The sequence below is a fragment of the Anas platyrhynchos genome, chromosome 13, assembly GCF_047663525.1.
Source record: "Anas platyrhynchos isolate ZD024472 breed Pekin duck chromosome 13, IASCAAS_PekinDuck_T2T, whole genome shotgun sequence".
Lineage (NCBI taxonomy): Eukaryota > Metazoa > Chordata > Aves > Anseriformes > Anatidae > Anas > Anas platyrhynchos.
In genome coordinates this window covers 7,977,074-7,995,463 of record NC_092599.1, presented here as the reverse complement: position 1 = coordinate 7,995,463, position 18,390 = coordinate 7,977,074, and the positions used below count along the sequence as shown (strand labels likewise).

Below are 18,390 nucleotides of genomic sequence, written 5' to 3'. Positions count from 1 at the left end.
CCTTTATATAGGGCAGCTCTGTGCATAGCCGCAGGGGTCTGCATCATTTAAAAGAAAAAATGATGGAAGTCTTAGAAATCTCTGGTCCTTCACCTGTCTGCTCTGTGGAAAGCAGTGCTGGTCATGGCTGAGCACAGACCAGCAAGCTGACATATAATTAATACGTTGCACAGAAAAACTAAGGCTAACAAAAAGAAGATTGCAGCAATAAGAACTCAAAATTTAAGATGTGGCTGCATTCAGGTTAATGATGAATGTGAGCAAAGCACAGGGGACGGGGGAGAAGTTGTGTGCTTTGCTGGTGGGTTTTGAGGCAATTTGCTGAGAAGAGAGGGGCGTCGAAGTCTGAGAAGGTGCAGTTGTGCTGTGGCTCCACCGGAGGATGTGAAAAGGACACGCTCCTCTGGCCACCTCTGCCTTACTTCACCCTGCCTGTGCTAGGGTTCAGCGTTCTCCAGGGATCCTCTGCCCCTCTGAAGGTCTCCTCTCAGTTTCTTTTTCCTCCAGTCAGTGGTGCCTGCTCTGTATTTCTTAGTTTCCATATCCCCTCTCACCTTGACTTCATGTGCACCTCTGCCTTGGGATAGATTTTGTGAAACCTGGAGAAGTCTCATCCCAGTCCGGAATGGAAACAAGCCGTTATGCCAAAGCCCTGCATCAGCAGTAATTAAGCATTAAAGGTTCCAATTTTGTTTTACTTTATTTTTTTTACTTCTTTGCAGACTTAAGACTCTTCCTCCCCAGCTAAACCTTTTCTTCTTAATCTCTTTTAAGAGAGGGAAGGAGAAAAATTAAGCCTGAGGCTGGCACCTGCCATGGAAATGTTCAGGTTGTGTTTTTTGTTGTTTGTTGTTTGTTTTTTTTGTCCATGGAAGACTTTTTTTTCTTTCGTCTCTTCTTTGTATCACTCACCAATTGTCCCAGGTTAAATGAGACTGCAGGCTTCCTGAGTAAAGACTGTTTATTCTCATTCCCCTCCTCTCTGCCATGCTGTGCATGCATGTTCTTTGCATTATTCAGAAGAGGATGTAGTCTTTAAAAAAATAAAATAAAAATGAGAGTAATAGTTGTACAGTAAGCAACAAGAATTAGAGTGGGTCCGGAGGTCTGGCAGAAACTGCTCTTCATACTGGATTTACACAGCAAGTACTCATTTGAAGATCTCTTCAATTAAAGTAACATATAATATTTGTAATCTCATCTTTAACATCACCACAGAGTGTCTGGTCCCTGTCTCTGGTGTGCAGCCTGCTTTATCTTGGAAGTTCTGGCTCAGTGGGTGTGTGGCATGGTGTCCTTTTGATTATTTTTGTGTGTTTGTTTTTTGATGTTTGAATGCAGAAGCTTTAGAATGACTTGGCTCATTGTGAAAATGAAATTGGCAGTAACATTGTTTAACAAATTTGGGAGACTTTCAAAGCTCTTCATATTGGTATTGCAGATTTCAGTTATTCAAAGTGTAGCTGGGTAACGTTTCCACCTATCAGGCATTGCACATACGTTAATTTTGGAAATAAGCTCATTTTAAGATATTGTTTTCAATGCAGCCAAGTTCCTGTTTTCTTACAGAAACGCATGATGAAAGTCCAGAGCATTCCATGAGATATAAATGGACTTGGCATATAGTTATTTGCTTGTGATCTCCGATCCAAGTTCCTGTTGGATTTGAAAAGGGGTTTGATCACAGATAGTTGTGATGCTGTTTACCTGAATATCTCAAGAACCCTCCTATTCCACAGTGATTCGGTTAAAATTCAGGGCTATCTCCTTCCAGCATTTCAGAGAATTTATTTTTAGCAAGTCAGTCCTTGAAGTCGAAATATCCAACTGATAGCTCTTGCAATATAATATTTGTTGGCATCAACTTCTGAAAACTGCAGTACTTGGTGGAGATCTGCCACCAGTATCTGTTTCAAGATCTGATTTTTCCTCTGCTGGGAAAACTGTTGTGCACAGCTCGGTGTTAGCTCACATGTGGTGATGCTTTAACAAATACAGAGTGTAAATAGGTCAGCTCTTTAAAGTGTGCCTGCGAGTGCTGTGACTTCGGGTTGGGTTATGCAAAGAATGGTCCTTGGTTTCGTGCAAAGTAGTGGGGAGATTTACCAGTCCAAACAAAGAATATACTGAGTATGACTGGATTATTAAAAAATAATAATAATAATTAAAAAAAAAAAAGTATTTATTTGTCTAGTAAACAAAAGTAATGTTGGGAGACTACACCTGATGTTGTTGAAACAGATACTTGGTCATCCAGGTATTATCATAGGTTGCTTAGTCCTACATTTTTGTGTTCTGTTTCTCCACCTAAATTGGCCAAAGAGAGTTTGCATGTGTCACATAAATATGTTTCCTACTGCATTAGTGTAAAACTAAAAACTCGAATGCAAATTTTTCTGTTGGTTTGCAGGCAAATGTGGAAGCATAATGTGTGGTCTGCCCATGTGGGCTTGTTTCAGTTTCATTGCTATTCAGGGACAAAAACTGAGAGGTAGACACTACTGTTGTGTCAGAAAGTCAGATACATTACCAGCTGACTGCTAATTCCTTTCTGTGAATACAAGTTAAAATACCATATTGTGCTTTTATGCCGGGGAATACTCAGTAGTTTAAATGTCACATTCATTGTCTTAATTGTCAACAGTGAATCTGTGGCACTTGATAATTTTTCCTGTGGAAATATTAGAGTGAACGCGTTTCTACGAGCCTTGGTGCTGTAAACAAGGGCTCCCTGTTTGCTGACTGTCAATAAAATTGGCTGTGTGGCATTAGAGGGGCATCTCAGTGGATGTCCTAGTCCACATTGCCTGGACGTGGCAGCCACCGCAATGCTTTCCTTGCTGCTTTCTCAGAGGAATGCTCTGTGGCTTGAGGCCTGTCCTTAGGGTCCCGATCTCTGTGGCTCCGATTTCCTGCTTGTTTATTTTTCTGCTTGGGTGCACGGCTGTGCTCTGGCGCTGATAGAGTAGGACAGGGAGCAGCAGAAGAGCCTGAGCAGGTGTGAGGCTGGTTCACACGTAAGAACAAGTAGGTGGCTCACGGGCGGCTTTTGCAGCGTTCATTGCAGTGGTTCACAGGTATCTGCAGGTCAACAGAGATGTTATCACTGATGTTTTATTGCTTTTGTCTGCCAGTTCTCTTCTTAGTACCTGTCAGCAAATGCTCTCTTGTTATTTTTTGTCTTGGTTTTCGTTCTCGCACAGAAGATCATGTAGTTCCCCGCCTTGTCTGGTTTCTCCCTCCTGTAAACTCCTCACCCTGCTCAGTCTGTCCCCAGTCTTCTGGGCAAAACTCGTCCCAGTCCCAAGCAAGGAAAATGGGATATAGGAGCTGGCTGTGGAAAACAGGGCAGAAAGGTTTAATATTTTTTCCAGTTTTGCTCTTTACAATGTAGTAGCAATGTTAGTGTGAATACACACACACTCGTGTGCATATACATACACAAAATATTTCTTCTGTATTCAGTGAATGTTGTTGCTTAGCTTGCAAATGATTTTTTTTACAGATTCACCACCAATAGTAAGTGATTTAAGGATGAAATTTTAAGTGACTTGATTTTCAAATCCTATTTTCAAAATTGTCTCAAGCTCTTAGGAACATAATTTCATGTCACTTTCTGTTTCTATATGATATTGAAGGGATATACCGGAGATAAACTCCTGAATTTCTAAGTCACTTTTTCTTTAAGCTTGTCATGAAGCTGTTTGTGACTCCAGTTGCTAAAAGTACACCGTGCATCTAGATGGAAGTGATATAAATGAATAATCCTTTTTCAAAAGTACTAGGTTATTAAACCATAATCAATTGATTATCATCTATTTTAATAGTCATTTTAATCCAATTATAGGTAATTTTTATTTTAATCTTTGGAATTCATTAACAAAAACTTAAAGCATTGCTTGTAGCCATGAAAAATTAGATAGAGTACACCCTGTCCTACTTAAACTGTGTATTAGCAAAGCTACTTTTTCCTCAAGAAATAGTCTTTTCCACAGCTGACTATAACTTTCCAAACGCTTAGGAAAGAAACCTTCCTAATTGATAACCAAAATTTAATCATAGTCGGATACTTCCAGTTTGCATTCAAATAAGGTATTTCTCTGTCTAAATAAGCTTCCCTTGGTTGATTATTCATATTGTAGTTCAGAATGTTTAAAAATGAAAGACAGAGTTGGATGAAATGTAGACTACTTAATACAGTGTGTGTTTAATATAAAAGTCATGCATTATTCATTTTTGCAATTTGAATAACTTTGAATTTAGCATCCCTGTTCTTCATCTTTTCCTTTGATGAACAATTAATTATTAAAATATAATATTGTCAGCATATGGCACAAAAATCCTTGAAAGTGTAAAATGAGCTTCTTTCTCCTGTCATTCCTTGATAAAGGGATACTCTGTATTCTAGGATTTCCAGGGAATGTTTGGCCAGCATCTTAAGTGTTTCCATCATTCTAAATAAAAGGTTATAAAAGTTAAAAATAGCTAAATTAATTGTAACTGAAAGCTTATTTCATAAATGTTTCAGTAAAAATGGATACAAGGGGAAATCTGTTTTCAAAATGTCCCGAACCTCCCATCTATTTCATTTATAGTCATTGGCTGTTAACGTGAAGAGGATGTTTGCATGTTCAAATACTCTTTCAGATTCATAGCAGTCCACTCTGTGCTCGACTTCCACAGAGAGAGAGTTTCTTAAATAGAAACATGTCATTTTGCTCTGGAACTGAGCTGTATGCCTGCTAAATTTCAAAATCAACTCCTCTGACTGAGTTTGCAATTTTTCTAACCAATTTTTCCTGTATAAAAATAAGCCGATGAGTTTTTAATTGGAAATCAAATTAAATCCGACCTTTTGCTGTGATTATGATTTCTTGATTAGTTCTCTTTGAACTTTGGCCAATCATATATATTTTACTATTTATTATCTAAGCACACTTTTTTCTGAAGATAGGCTATGAAGAGAAAATGTGTTTTCTTCTTTCTTTCCTTCTTGTGGGTGGAAAAGTCCTTCATACCTGCTTGGATTAGGAGAGAAATTGCTAATGAAGAAATTGTGGCGTACTTTGACTTGAATAGAATCACTCATATTTTGGAACACCGAAGGCTGCAAAAAGTTTCCGTGCCTGCTGATAATGTGCAGAAGAACAGAAGACGTTTGGAGAACATCATATATTTGCACCTTGCAGCAGGAGTGGAGGAAAAGAATCCCCTTGTTTACCATGCTGCTGTTCAGAGCTATAGGCAAACCTCTTGATTTAATCAAGACTTCTAGAAAACGGTGGGGTCTGTGGAAGTGGATTCTGCAGACCTCACCCATATTCATTTCCTTCTGACTTGGTGACGGTGTGTGTGCTGGTCATCAACCTGCCCGCCTCCGCACCCTGCAGACTTGCTTAGCAGCTCTGGCAGGGCAGAAAGAGAAGAGTTCCTGCTTGCTGAAGGTAGGCTTGGGTTTGAAGCATGAAGAATATAAAAAGTGAAGAATTGCGATGTATGGAAGAGCCTCGCGTGTCAGCATGCCCTGAGGCAGTGAGCACCTTTGCACAGATTGAGAGGGAGCTTCGGCCTGTGAGTCAACATAAATTGCAGAGGATAAATACTCAGGGATGGCAGGGAAATTGTCTTGCCTGCAGCTGTTTCCTCCTTTCATTTATTTATTTTTCTTCACAGTGTTAAATATTACCAGCTTGTCACTGTTACTTGAAGCTAAATGCTTTCAGTGCGTAGGTTTGCATTTCAGGCTGTTCAAGGAGCCTTCTTGGAGGAAAGACTTCATCCCCCAGCCTGCTAGACCGCAGGAAGGAGTTTTCTGGATGAGAAGGAAGAGTGTTTTTACCTCTGAGACACATCTGTGGTGCTGTGCCAACTGCATCCAGCAGCAGCCCTGGTATTGCCCGTGTGGCTGGGTGCAGGCAATCCCATAGAGGCACTGTCCGGATGCTGCTCTGAATACCACATTGAGCCGGAGCTTGGCTTTACAGATGTTCTGCTGCCGTGCTGCCCTCCCCCTCGGTTCAACCCTGGCAGCTCCTGGAGACGTTTTTGGCTGGCCACTGCCTTGGCCATCTTGGCAGCCCACAGAGGGATTGACTGCATTCCTGCATCCCTTTTCCCTGCTGGTGGGGACGGGACGTGCACGCGACCCGGTGCTCTTTGGTCAGGCAGCAATGAGCAGGACTGTTGGGACCAAGCTTTGTTCCCTGGAGGCTCTGACAAACACTCACTGCCATCAAGCTGAAGAGCAATTTACTGAGTGCTGAAGCCACTGAATACGGTGTTATTTTTGTGCTAGCATAAAGCAGTGGGATAACAAGGGCATTTCACACCTGCACGCCTTCTAAATAGGAGCAGTATAGGACTGACTAGCATTTTGGCTGCTCTTATAATAATCAACACATCAACTCTTACAGAGACTTCCTGATAGGGTGTTTCCATCCTTCATTATATATATATATGATAAAATATGTTGTTGCCATTACACCTTGCTAGGCTGCCTATCAATGTGATGTCTGTTTTAAAGACACGTAAAAAAAAAATAAAGTGTAATTTTACTTGTCAATCTTCCCCCGCAGAGAAGGAGACCTTTCTGGATCCCTTTGTGCTGAGGGACCTTCTGCCGGCATCGCTGGGGAGTTACTACCGCTACGCAGGTTCCCTGACGACTCCTCCATGCAGCGAAATCGTGGAGTGGATTGTTTTTCGGAAGCCTGTTCCCATTTCTTACCATCAGGTGTGTTTAGTTTGTCCATGGAATCTCTTGATTTGCTCTCTTTCAGACAGTGTTTTCAAAACCCAATGTTTTAATTTTGAGAACAAAAAAGTTTCTGTTGACAAAAAAGGAAGTGTTGGTGATTTTTTTTTCTTCAGTAATATTGTTTCTGAGCAAGAGCCATCAGTCTTAAGAAGATAGTACAACATGAAACCTAGTTTCCTTTCAATGATTTATTTGGTATTGTTTTTGTTAAGATTAAATTAAGCTGTGGTGTAAATATTTACATGCAGTTCTCTTTTATTCTTTTTAATTGAAACTTTCTTTTCAAAGTAAAGTGAGTGATTTCAGTTCTGCTCAGATTTAGTAATTTGAACTAATTACATTAGAAAAGACGTGTTTCCATTAATTCTCCATGGTTAACTGTTTTTGTAACACAGTAAAGCTGCCATTATGTGCTTAGAGAGCTGGTACACAAATCTTTAAAATTAGCACATAGCAGCTTTTAATGCAAATAGACGCAGTGTCTGGGATTTGTCTGGAGAAGAATGCTCCCAATAAAGTAATGGATAAATGCAGTCAAATGTTTACTAGTTAAGAGCATTTTTGACATTTTAAGATTGTCATCTTTAGAAAACCATCCTGCTGAAATTAGTTCTTCCTTTATTCATCTGTCTTAAGCTATCAAAGCAAAGTTCTTAAATACATTAACTCTGTCAACCCTAAGTGGGTAGTTCACGGGGTGGTTGTGACTGACTGACAGATGTTGGTTCTCAAGGATTTCAAAACGGCAGAAGGCGATTGCTGTGTCCCCACTCCAGGCTTGTTTCCATGTTTTCTAGATCCCATTGCTTCTCCTGTAGACCCTTTCATGTTTTTTTTTGAAGTGCCATGTTCAAACGCTCAGGTCTCAGCACTTTCAGCTGGGCTCCCCTGAGGCTGAGGGACATGCCATGTGTCGAGCCACCTGTGCTGGTTTGACTTCACCTTTTTCACAAAAGCACGATGTTATTACCCGTGTTCAGCTGGTGGCCAGCAGGAACCCTTTTGCTAGCTGCTCTCTCCAGAGCACTCTCTAGCAGTGCTGCTGAACATCATGTGTTCGCACAGGCGACGATTCTGGCCGAAGCGTGGGACTTTTTTGCACATGGTCGCGGTTGAATCAGACCCTTTGTTTTTTTCAGGCTGTTTCTCTGATTGTCAAGATCATTTTGAATTCTGTCCTTGCCTGCAGGATACTTGCAAGCCCTTGTAGCTTTTCACTACATCAATAACTTTACTGTTTACTACTGGGTGGCTGTGAGGCCTGACCCACACTCAGTTTTATACCCTGCGTACCACCCTGTATACACATCGAGTGGGTCATGGACTTTTTTCATCTTTTTCTGTTTTAACAAATGCAAATGAACTGCTAAATGCCAATTATGGCTATCACTATTGTGGTATAAAGGTACTTTATCCTGGCAGAGCTTCTTTCCTGTGCTGTAGAGCAGTAACTGTGCCAAGCCAAGCCTTTAAAATTTGGCATTGTGCTGCTTTATGAATGTGTGTGTGGTTGAAGAGCTGGGTATTCTGTGTGCAGACAGACTTTCATTGATACTACAACACATGTGGAATAAATAATAGTATTCTTCCCCTTGGCAGTTCTAGATGGGTGTATTTTAAGAGCCTGCCACCCTGCCATTGCTATGATTATTATTTGTTCCTCTAACAGAAACAGTGCAGTATAATCCATTGCCACAGTTTAACCTTCTTTATCACAAACCCCATGAAGCAGTCTGTAATCCCAGAGGAGGAAAGTGATATTGTTTAAGCTTTGTTGCTGTTCCAATTAAATCCTTGCTTTTGTGCAAAATACCTTGCTGTAAAAAGGACAGTACTGAAGTGGTCCATTTGTGGAGGCTTCTCTATTTTATTCTCAGTGCTCCATCATCATCATCTCCCCCGATAATTAGACAACAAAACAGGACAAGCCGTGTCACCCTGCAGATACATTGTCAAGCTAAGTGCATTCAATGACCCAAAGCGTGGCATTATCTCTCATAATGCATACCTCAGAGTATCTCATTGTGCTTATAACAGTTTTAGTATTTTTAATTGCCATTTATATATCCAGCCCTTAGAAAACCGGGCGCATCAGGCTTTAATGGTTTGTAATTACATGACTTGGAATTTTAGATCAGGTTTCTCTCTATCTATAACAGTCTTAAAACAGCTTTTCATTTGTTCTTCTGAACAGGAGCTCTTGTACTCCTTGAAGAGCATGAATGTAGCTCCTTGACTGTGACTCTTCTTTTTTTTTTCCTGCCAGCTATAAATCAATTAATTTCTCATTTGTGGTAGATAATATTTTTATAGTAAAAATGAAGTCGAAATGACTTATATATACTTCAACACATAAAAAGGGGAAGGTTAAAAATCACATTTGAATTGGCAATTGTTAAAATGCAATTATCCCTCCCCAAGGTAGCACAGCAGAAGAAAATATTTTAGAAGTTCTCACTGAAAGTTTAAAAATTCAATTAATGTCATGGAAGTGTAAGCTTAGAGACTTGACTTGATAAGGAGCAGTTGGTACCCAGTTCGTGAACTTCTAGGGAGTAATTTTAAGGCCTGTTAGTTGGCTTCATCAAAACTGGTTCTAGAGCATGAAGGGAAAAAGGTAGGTAAATATTTACACAGCTGTGGGTCAGTGCCTACATGCAATGTCTTGGGAGTGCATAGGGCTTAGCAGGATCATCCTGTTTCTTTGTTAAGATAAAAGTATAAGATGATAGTCCCTTTACCCACTTTTATTTAGCCTATCATTGCTTCTGACCGCATTATGCTAGTTAGGAAATAGTTTTCAAGATTTTTCAAGATCTTTCTCTAAAGAATCAGAGAGGAGATTACAGCTGAGAACCAGGGAATAGGGCATTCATCTAAGATGCAGAAAAAATCCAATCCAAATGCCACCACCAGTGCACACAAGGCTGGAAGCAGCACCTGGGTACCCTGCCTGTGACTGGATCCAGTCACCAGCTGTCAGCCCTCCCTGCTGCTCGCCTCCCCTCGCTCTGCATCACCTTCCTGCTTGTACAGTAATGTTAGGGAAAGGGGGAGGCTGCTACTTAAAATGTACAAGCCTGAGTTGTGCTGTTACCTTGGAATTGATTGCCTGTTAGGAGACCCAGTTCCCTCGTCTTTGTGTTTGAGCACAGATCTGCCAAACTCAGGCTCTGTGCTGTGAGGTCCATCCTTTCTCCCTCCTGTTGTCCATGTGCTGCTCACAGTGATAATGTTCCCGTACGTTTCCCCATTAGCCAGCCCAGCACACCTCCCCGCTCCAGGGAGACTGACTCTTGAAATGAGAAGTGTACAAATTGACTCTCTCTTGCCTTGGGGGTTGGAGAAGTTTTACCAATTTCAGCCCAGTAACAGGAATCGTCAGGCCCAGCAGAACAGGCAAACTGGATGGCAGCAGCAGAAGGGAGTTTCTGTTTACTGGTTCGAAGGGAAATTAAATATCGATAGCGAGTGTCTCTTGGTTCAGCGGAGGATGCTTAGCTGCTCCGTTGCAGCTTCCTTTGATTATTGTTATCAGCACTATCAGCTGAGGCTACAATGATAATTTTTCCCAGTTGCAAACTTCAGGACTCACATTCATTTCCATAGCTTTTAGAGCAGATGCACGTAATGAAAAGTATGTAGCTTTCAAAGTGACCTATTAAACTATGAGTGTTGTGTAAGTCCCTTTTTAAAGTCGAATACAGATTCTGTATTCCCCAAATCCATACCATCAATATATGTAATTGATGTAAACAGTATCAGCAGTGAGTCCTTCTTTGCTCTGTCTTCCTCAACCTTTCCAGCAGCGACATAACTGATTCTAGTTCTTGACCTGAACGATAACAAGCTATTAGTAAATGCTATGCTGACCTTGATAGCTGTGAGAACAACATTAGCTGAAAATATTTTCACCTTAGTTTGCTAGAAATTTCCTTCTAGGAAGTGCTGAGATACAAACTAACGGAAAAGTTTTCCAATTACAGTTCTTTCTCACAGGTTAATACATTTTATTAAAAATAGCTCAGATCTGAATACGACTAAGGAAACTTATTCCCAGGGGAATATGTGCTAGCTGTGACCATTTTATGTTATTTTTTCTCACCCTGTAGTTAGGTATCAGAGGGAGCAGTGGCTGGTAGGGAGGTAAGGGTGCTTGGAGATGGGAGCCCTCAGCTTGTGCTGCTCTGCTACTGACCTGCTCCTGGGCAAGTCAGCTCGGGGGTTTTGGGGTCGGTCCCATAATGCTGGGACAACTGCAGTGATCTCTGTGCAACAGTGCTGCGAGAGCTGGCCATGGAGCTCACTCAGCCTGGCGGCTAGGTATCGTGATTCAGAGCTAAGGTAACGTCACCTCTCCTGGAGAGGGCTTTTGGGGTGGAAACATTTTTTGGCATGATACTCTGAAGTAAAACGGTGCCAGCATTGAGGAGGGTTTGGCGTGGCTGTTGCACATGAAATCCATCCAGACAGAGGGTCTAAAGGGCAAACATTTCCTTGCCCATGACAGACAACAGAGAGTTGATCGAAGGTCTTCTCTTCTGCTGGGCAGGATAAGCCCTGTGCTGAGATAAGGCGGTTGGCAGTGATTTCAGTGGGCAGCCCGACTTCCCGCATGGTTTATCAGTCTTGGCATCAACACTTCCTCCCATTTTACTTTCTTATCAACCACCCGGATTTCACCACATTGTTTTCTAATTAATGTCCTTTCTCTTCCTTGCCATGATGGCTGTGGTCAGCTGGAGGCTTTCTATTCCATATTCACCACCGAGCAACAAGACCATGTCAAGTCCGTGGAGTACCTGAGGAATAACTTCCGACCACAGCAAAGCCTGAACAACAGGAAGGTGTCCAAGTCTGCTGTGAAGGATGCTTGGAGCCAAGATATGACAGACATCTTGGAAAATCCACTCGGCACAGAAGCTTCCAAAGGTAGATTATGCTTATGAATTTTGCACTTGACTAACGAGAGATTTTTTTTGTCTGCTTTGTCATTAAATTGTGCTGAGGATAGCTGCGAGCTGCCAAAGAAATAATGCAGTGTATGCAGGTATGCTTTGTTGGTATCTGTTAATAAATTAACTAGTCCTGTGTGTGCCTACAGTTACCTGTGAAACTCACTGTCACGAGGTACCGTGGTGATAAAGCCCCAGAATCTGCAAGTCCCAAACTGCTGATGTCCCTGTTTCTGCCAACTGGTTGTAGGGCCTTAGAGATGCCTGACAAAAAGGAAATGCTAATGAAAAGGGTCAGCAGTAAAATTTTGGCCCCGTTAGCAGTGACTCATTGGGTGTTTGAATGGAAACAGGGTATCCAGATGTGGTCATGGTTTTCATTTTTACAAGTATCAGGAGTTCTGAAGAACTGCCGACCTTTTTAATTAAAAGTTTGTATCAATCTTTTGGTAATGGTGGCTGGGACAAAAACCCTCTTCCTTACAGACAGGTGATTTTATAATGTCTTGCTGAAGTGTTTCATGTGCCTTTTTGTAGAGCAGCTGGTGCTCGCTTCTGTCAGACACTGGATAATGAGCTGGATGGAGGGGGGTGGGAGGGAGGCTGCAGTTGTTGCGTTGGCACAGACAGCCCTGGCTAGAGGAGCACATCAAAAATTCTGAGAGAAATGTGTACCGGATAAAATAAGACTAGAAATAAATATCATTTACTACCTTTATTTGCCTTTATTTTATTGACTGCTGTTATTTATAGGTAGGAGGAATGACATGTAGTTCCCAGTCTTCAGTCTCGAAAAGTGCTTGGTGCTTAACCAGTCCTGAGTACAGGTAAAAGAAGAGGGGGCAGTTTGCCAGAAGGAAACAACTAAGCAGATTTACAATCTGCCCTTGCGTACCTGGCATTTTCACCTGGCCAGGCACATAGAGCGTAGTTTGAGATGTGAATCATGAAAACAGCTGCGTTCAGCAGCCTCACCCTCCCACGAGAGTGCTGAAAGAGAGTATTTCTCAGGGCTCATTATTCTGTGAGTGCGCTTATTTTTATATATATAGTATACACGTACACAAACCTCGTGTATATTAAAGGCAGCCTTGGGACGGAAAATTTACATCAGAAGTGAGAAGGAGATCTTGGGAATGAAGAGACCCTGCTATGCTCTGATGCTCTGGTCTGCAGTTTTCAATCAGTGTTTTAACAGCAACATGTGTCAATATTTATTTCTTCAGTTATATCCTGTGTACTTGTTACCTGCCCAGAACAGTGATGAAAGTTAATAGGTTACGTTATGTTAAAAGTGACAAAACTCTCTAGTTATTATTTTGAGTGCAGCCAAGGTACCCTCTGGTACATGTGGTGTAATATTCAAGGTTTTACTGTTTTGGCCACATGCCTGAATATTCCTCACCTCACTGGAAGGTTTTTAAGATTATAAAAATGTTCTGGGTGATTTTCACCCCCACAGTAAAGATCTCAAACCCACAATTAGGGGCATTAGAAATGCTAAGGTCTGTAGTTAATGGGCTGATCTTGAACTTGGAAGTGTTGATATTGAAGGGGCACTGGAAGTAACTGGAAAGATTCTCACTGACTTTGCTCCTTATGGACTCTAAGACCCAGATTCAGACAAGTGCACATGGTTTAGTTAACATGATGTGAGCCAACCCACTGGATCAAGAGAGCTTCATAAGCACTAGTCCATGTTTGGATAGCTTCGTACCTGGGTGCTTAACAACTTACATGCTTGTGGACTCGTTTCCTTTGATTGTTCTCTCTGGATCCTCTCCCAACGTGTCCAGGTACTGTAACACTCTGTACTCATGCCTGCCTGTGAATTTGAGCTTGCAATGTGCTCATCAGAGACTCTTAGGTAGGGACCATGTGTGTCCCCTCTTCCAGTGATGTGACAACGTTCAGCGTGCCATCTAATGGCAGGGACGATGCTGAAGTCAGTGATTTTTTTTCCCTCGAGCTTTTGCTATAGGAGGCTAATGGTTGGGCAGCCAGTCTTTTTGTACCAGCTCTGTCAACTTGTCACTTTTTGGGTTGTGTGCACACCAGGGAACAGGAACTGAAAATAGGTGCATTTTTTTCATGAACTTAAAAATAAATAGGTTGCTGCAGTGTTACTAACACAAAATGGATTGTAGCGTATCCTCCAAAGGTTACAGGGATGAGTTATAGCTGTTCTAGAGATATAACAACGTGGATGTTTCTGGCCCCTTCTTTGACAAAGGTGAACAGTGATGATGTGCCTGGTCTACTGCACATTCTGAACTACTGACATATAAATAAAATGAGTTGAAGTCATAATACTTGAGTGAAAGCAAAACCTATTGTTTATTCAGCTAGTAAATACAGTACCTCTTTATATAGTGTCATTCATGCAAAAGTACTGAGAAGCTGGATGCACAGAGTGCCTCTCAGCCAGACAGTCTAGCATACAAATACAAGAGCGTAGGGTTAGCATAACAAATTTATTTTATGCAGATTCTTCTGCACACCTCATGGTCGCGTCTCAGTGCTTTCTTTCCATGGCGTTAAGCAATGTGACCAATGGCTGCCACATGTTGGCTCCTGTACACTCTCCCTGTGCTTCGATTTGTGTGTTGTGGAAGAAGGCAAGGTCACGAAAATGTGTCTTTTACTTGCTGCAAGGTGGTATGGTTTGTGATGGCCTTCAGCTCTGGAGGGGAAGTTCGGATTTGTTTGTCGGTGTGAATTTTTGCAATTTGTTTCTTCTGTCACACACTATTAAGTCTGTGGGCAGTATTGCTAATCTAGAAAACAGCGTAGTGTTTGTTATGTAAGCCTTCCTTCGTTTGGAGGAAAATGTGCCCAGAACAATTTGCATAATGTTCAGCATAATTTTCAGAATTCCCCCGTGAATGGCGAGTTTCAGCGCAGCACAGAGCGATGCAGCTCTGCGGCTGTCCATTGAGAAGCGTGCTATCTGAACGTTTTGGCAGCAAACAGGAATGGTTTTTCTCTGAGCTATCAAAGCTATCTCAAGTCACAGAACCGTGACCAGTGGCATAACCTGTAGATACACTGGAGGAAAACTATTTCTCACTTTATGCAAGTCCTCAGAGTGTTTCCTTAAAAAAGCCCTGTAAGTGGTAGCATTTGGTAAATAAAATGTCTTCTGGGAAAAGTTGTTTTAAGTCAACCAAAACTGTCAGTGAATTTGGATCTTGTTTGTTACCTAATGTGAATGTTACATCTTTTCTTTTGTGGTTACTCTCCTCTGTTTCCTTTTTTTTTTTTTTTTTTTAATTTTAATATTAGAGAAGCAGTAAGGGGAAGTGGCAGTGTTTACAATAACCAGAATACAAGATGGAGAAAATGTTTTAGTTAATTTTAAATGCTGTAGAGGACTTATTTTTCACTTGAGAATGGAAACTCCAGTTTTCCTTTTGTGTTAGTACTTAGCAAGAAGAGTTTTCTTTGGTTCCTTTATCTCATTCCTTCCTCCTGTTGGCAAAAGCCAATTTAAAACAGTTCTCTTGAGGACTGCTGGTATGCCTGGACTAAAAGCATATGTGTAAGACCTTTGCTGAATTAGAGCCTAGGAACTGAACTTAATTCTGAAGTTGACCCTGGAGCTGTTTCAAGAAACCATACGGATCACCTTTAAATGTAGTATTTCTGAAATGTACCATTCAGGATGTGCACAGTTCAGCTATATAATAGTAGCAGTTGGTGGATCGATAATAAACCACCATGCAACAATGTCTTTTAAGAAGGTTAAACTTTTAGAGACTTAAGACATACAGTGGACCATGCTGTTAAATAATGCAGATCACCAGGCCTGTAAATTTAACAAGAGGACTCACCAGTGTTACAGTGCCATTTTATATAAAGTTTTGCAAATTTGTAGGTTCTCTGTGCTTCTCTGTACAGACTTATTAAACCAGGAGTAGTGTGTTTGTAAAATACTTGCCAGATACTGTGAGTAACAGGCAGTGGCAGTGTTGGAGTATTTGCACATGACCTTTTCTGTTAAAATCGTCTCCTTTCTTATCTGGCCTGTCTTCTGTGGCTTAGGACTGTGTTGCTCTGTCCCCTCACGTATTGTGTTTCTGGCTTTTCCCAGGCAGCGTTCAAGCAGCTCTGCTAGAGTTATTGCTAATTAGTTATCAGTTTAATAGTGTACATCGCTCTTAGGAGACACATAAACAGAATTTTTACATGGAAGTGTATCCAGTTCAAGGACCTGACTCTGCATGTTCTTTACTACTTTCATATGTTGTCCCATCAAGGAGAGGGATATTTACAAAGCATTACCTGCTTCGGTGAGAGTGTAGGCATGGAAGCTCAGGAAGAAAAGGTGTTTCATTTCCTTGCTTCAGGATGTACCCCACATGCAACAATATTTGCCCTTTTTATTTTGCTCATGATTAGGAGTATCAAATGTTTCTTTACGTTTTTTAACTCTGAAAGAAAAAAAACCTTTAACCTTTCTGCCTCATTAAACGTGCTGCAAGCCTCACAACACTTAAACAAGCATCCCATGTGAGGGGCTCTTGACATCAGAGTTTTCTTTCACAGATGCCTGATTACTTCCCCAAAGGTGTCTGATTACTCTTTGCTGGAGTCTCAAATGATGCTGTTTCCCATCAGTGGGAATTCGCCTTAGAGTACCATCTTTAATTATGATCCTAGACTAAGTTAAATAATAAGCAGTCATAAATTCACTCTAGTAAAACTTTGAACTCTAACAGAACAGCTGGGACATCTCTCTAGTAGCATACAGGTGATCATTTTCCTTTTTTCTCTTTGTCAAGCCATAGTGATACACAGTTTGGACGTCATTGTAACCTAGTGCCACTAGAACTACCCAAAAGGTACTTGGATTTTCCTTCCCTCATGGCTCCAGCCAGCAACCTGCAGTCAAAGGTACAGCACCTCCCAAGCAAAGCACTTTAGTTCGTATCCATTACTTCACAGCTCCTGACAACAGGAAAGAAAGCTGGGCTTTCTGCAAAGAAGGTGTCTTTTCTGTATGGCCTAGCATGGCATGGCATGGCATCGCTGTGCTGGAGTGCATCTCCGCTGCGGCTTTGTCTGAAGTTCTGCTGGAGATTCAGAGCGGCGCAGTGACAACGTCACTCTGAGGCAGATAGTTCAGAGCACTGACAGCAGTATTTCTCAATGAGAACAAGTTGTTTGCCTCAATTAGCGCCTTTGTTATTGCTCCCAGTAATTTGTTTTGCTTTCTGAATGCCCATGTTTTACGAGAACTCTCTCAAAACAACTTCACAGTCTCTTCATGCCCTCAGGTTCTCTCTGGGAGGCCAAAAAGGGGGATAGGCAGACAAATTCTGCTCTTACAGAATGCCATGCATATGTTATTCAGACCTAAATGACCACAAAATATTGCACAGCAATAAGTGTAATCTCCTACCTGAAGCAGCATCTAAATTTAAAATAGTGTAAATGTAAATTTAAAATTGCACATTATTGACATCTTGGAATTGCTAAAGCAAAAAGATACTCTTTATTTTCCTTAAAAATCTTGGGGAAAAATTGAACAAGAACCTTTTTCGTTAATTTATGATGTTTACCACTTAATTGTTCTCATGCTTTGGAAGACTCTGTATTACAGGTTGATTTCCTCATAGATTAACAACTCCTTCCCTGTTTCCTTGGATGACCGGACTTTTTCTCCTTTCCTTTTTGATTTCATATTGTTATGAAGATTGTCCTTTTCCAATTCCATTCCCCTTTCATGGACTGTGTACTTTAATCAGGTCAGTGCCCTACTACTGTGTGCTGGTGCAGATGAATCTATGTATCATTATTAGGATTTCAGCTGGCGCAGCAGGCTGACTCGGTGCAAAAGGTTGCACTTGAGGGTGGTAACACCGTGCTGCTAATTGCTTGCCCTGCATCTTCTCTGCACTGTGGACTTGCCCAGCTGCCACTACGCCTCAGTGCTCCTAGTAAATGTACTCCCTTACTGCTGCGATAGTCTCTTCTGACATGAACCTTGGGTAGCTGCTGTAATCTCTTTAGGCAGGAATCAGTCTGCTCCTTGTGCATTTCTCATCCTTTCCACCTCAGATTTGCTTTCCTCATCCGTGTCCTGTTCTGCAAGGCTTGGTCCTTGGGCACGCAGTTGTCTTGGAGCACACTGTGCAAAAGCAGGAGAGGACAGGCTTCTTCCAAAGGTTCTTGCATTAGTCAGGTAGAAGACAAAGCATTACAGCAAAAGGCCTGAGCCATTTTGAAAGGGAATTGGGTACAAAAAGGTGTGGTGCATGTACTTGACCTCATGCTTCCCCTTGCAGCAGCTCTGCTCTGCAGGCTGCTCTTTTCACCTGTCGTAACCTTGGTGAGGTTGTCATGTGGAACAGCATGGGTCCACACCTGAATGTAGTGGGCAGCGTGCCAGTAGGTTTATTAATAAACAAACAGTAATTCTTGCACTTGTTTAGATATTATGAAAGGCCCACAGCAAAAGAGCAAGAGGAATTCGGTGTGAAAGCTGAAACGTGGTTTGGGTTTGTAGCTGCCACTAAAGCTAGCAGAGCGGAGTACTTGTAAGGGAGCTTGATGATTTATTCCACTTAAACCCTCCAGGGAATTCATTTCTGCGCTGCCTACCTACTGGTCTAGCTGTATGGCCCACAGAAGTACTGATTTTAATTTCAGTGTTGACTGTACTTTGTACCATGA

General features: G+C 41.5%; 1 protein-coding gene across 2 annotated transcripts in view; it reads left to right on the top strand.

Moving 5' to 3' along the window:
• The window catches only part of PTPRG (protein tyrosine phosphatase receptor type G), a 397,752-nt gene that overhangs the window by 291,417 nt on the left and 87,945 nt on the right, over positions 1–18,390 (top strand). For both annotated transcript variants that reach the window (XM_027467840.3, XM_027467841.3), the window contains 2 exons: positions 6,576–6,733; positions 11,497–11,689. In XM_027467840.3, the coding sequence (XP_027323641.3) occupies positions 6,576–6,733; positions 11,497–11,689 (351 nt within the window). The remainder of the gene's footprint in view (positions 1–6,575; positions 6,734–11,496; positions 11,690–18,390) is intronic.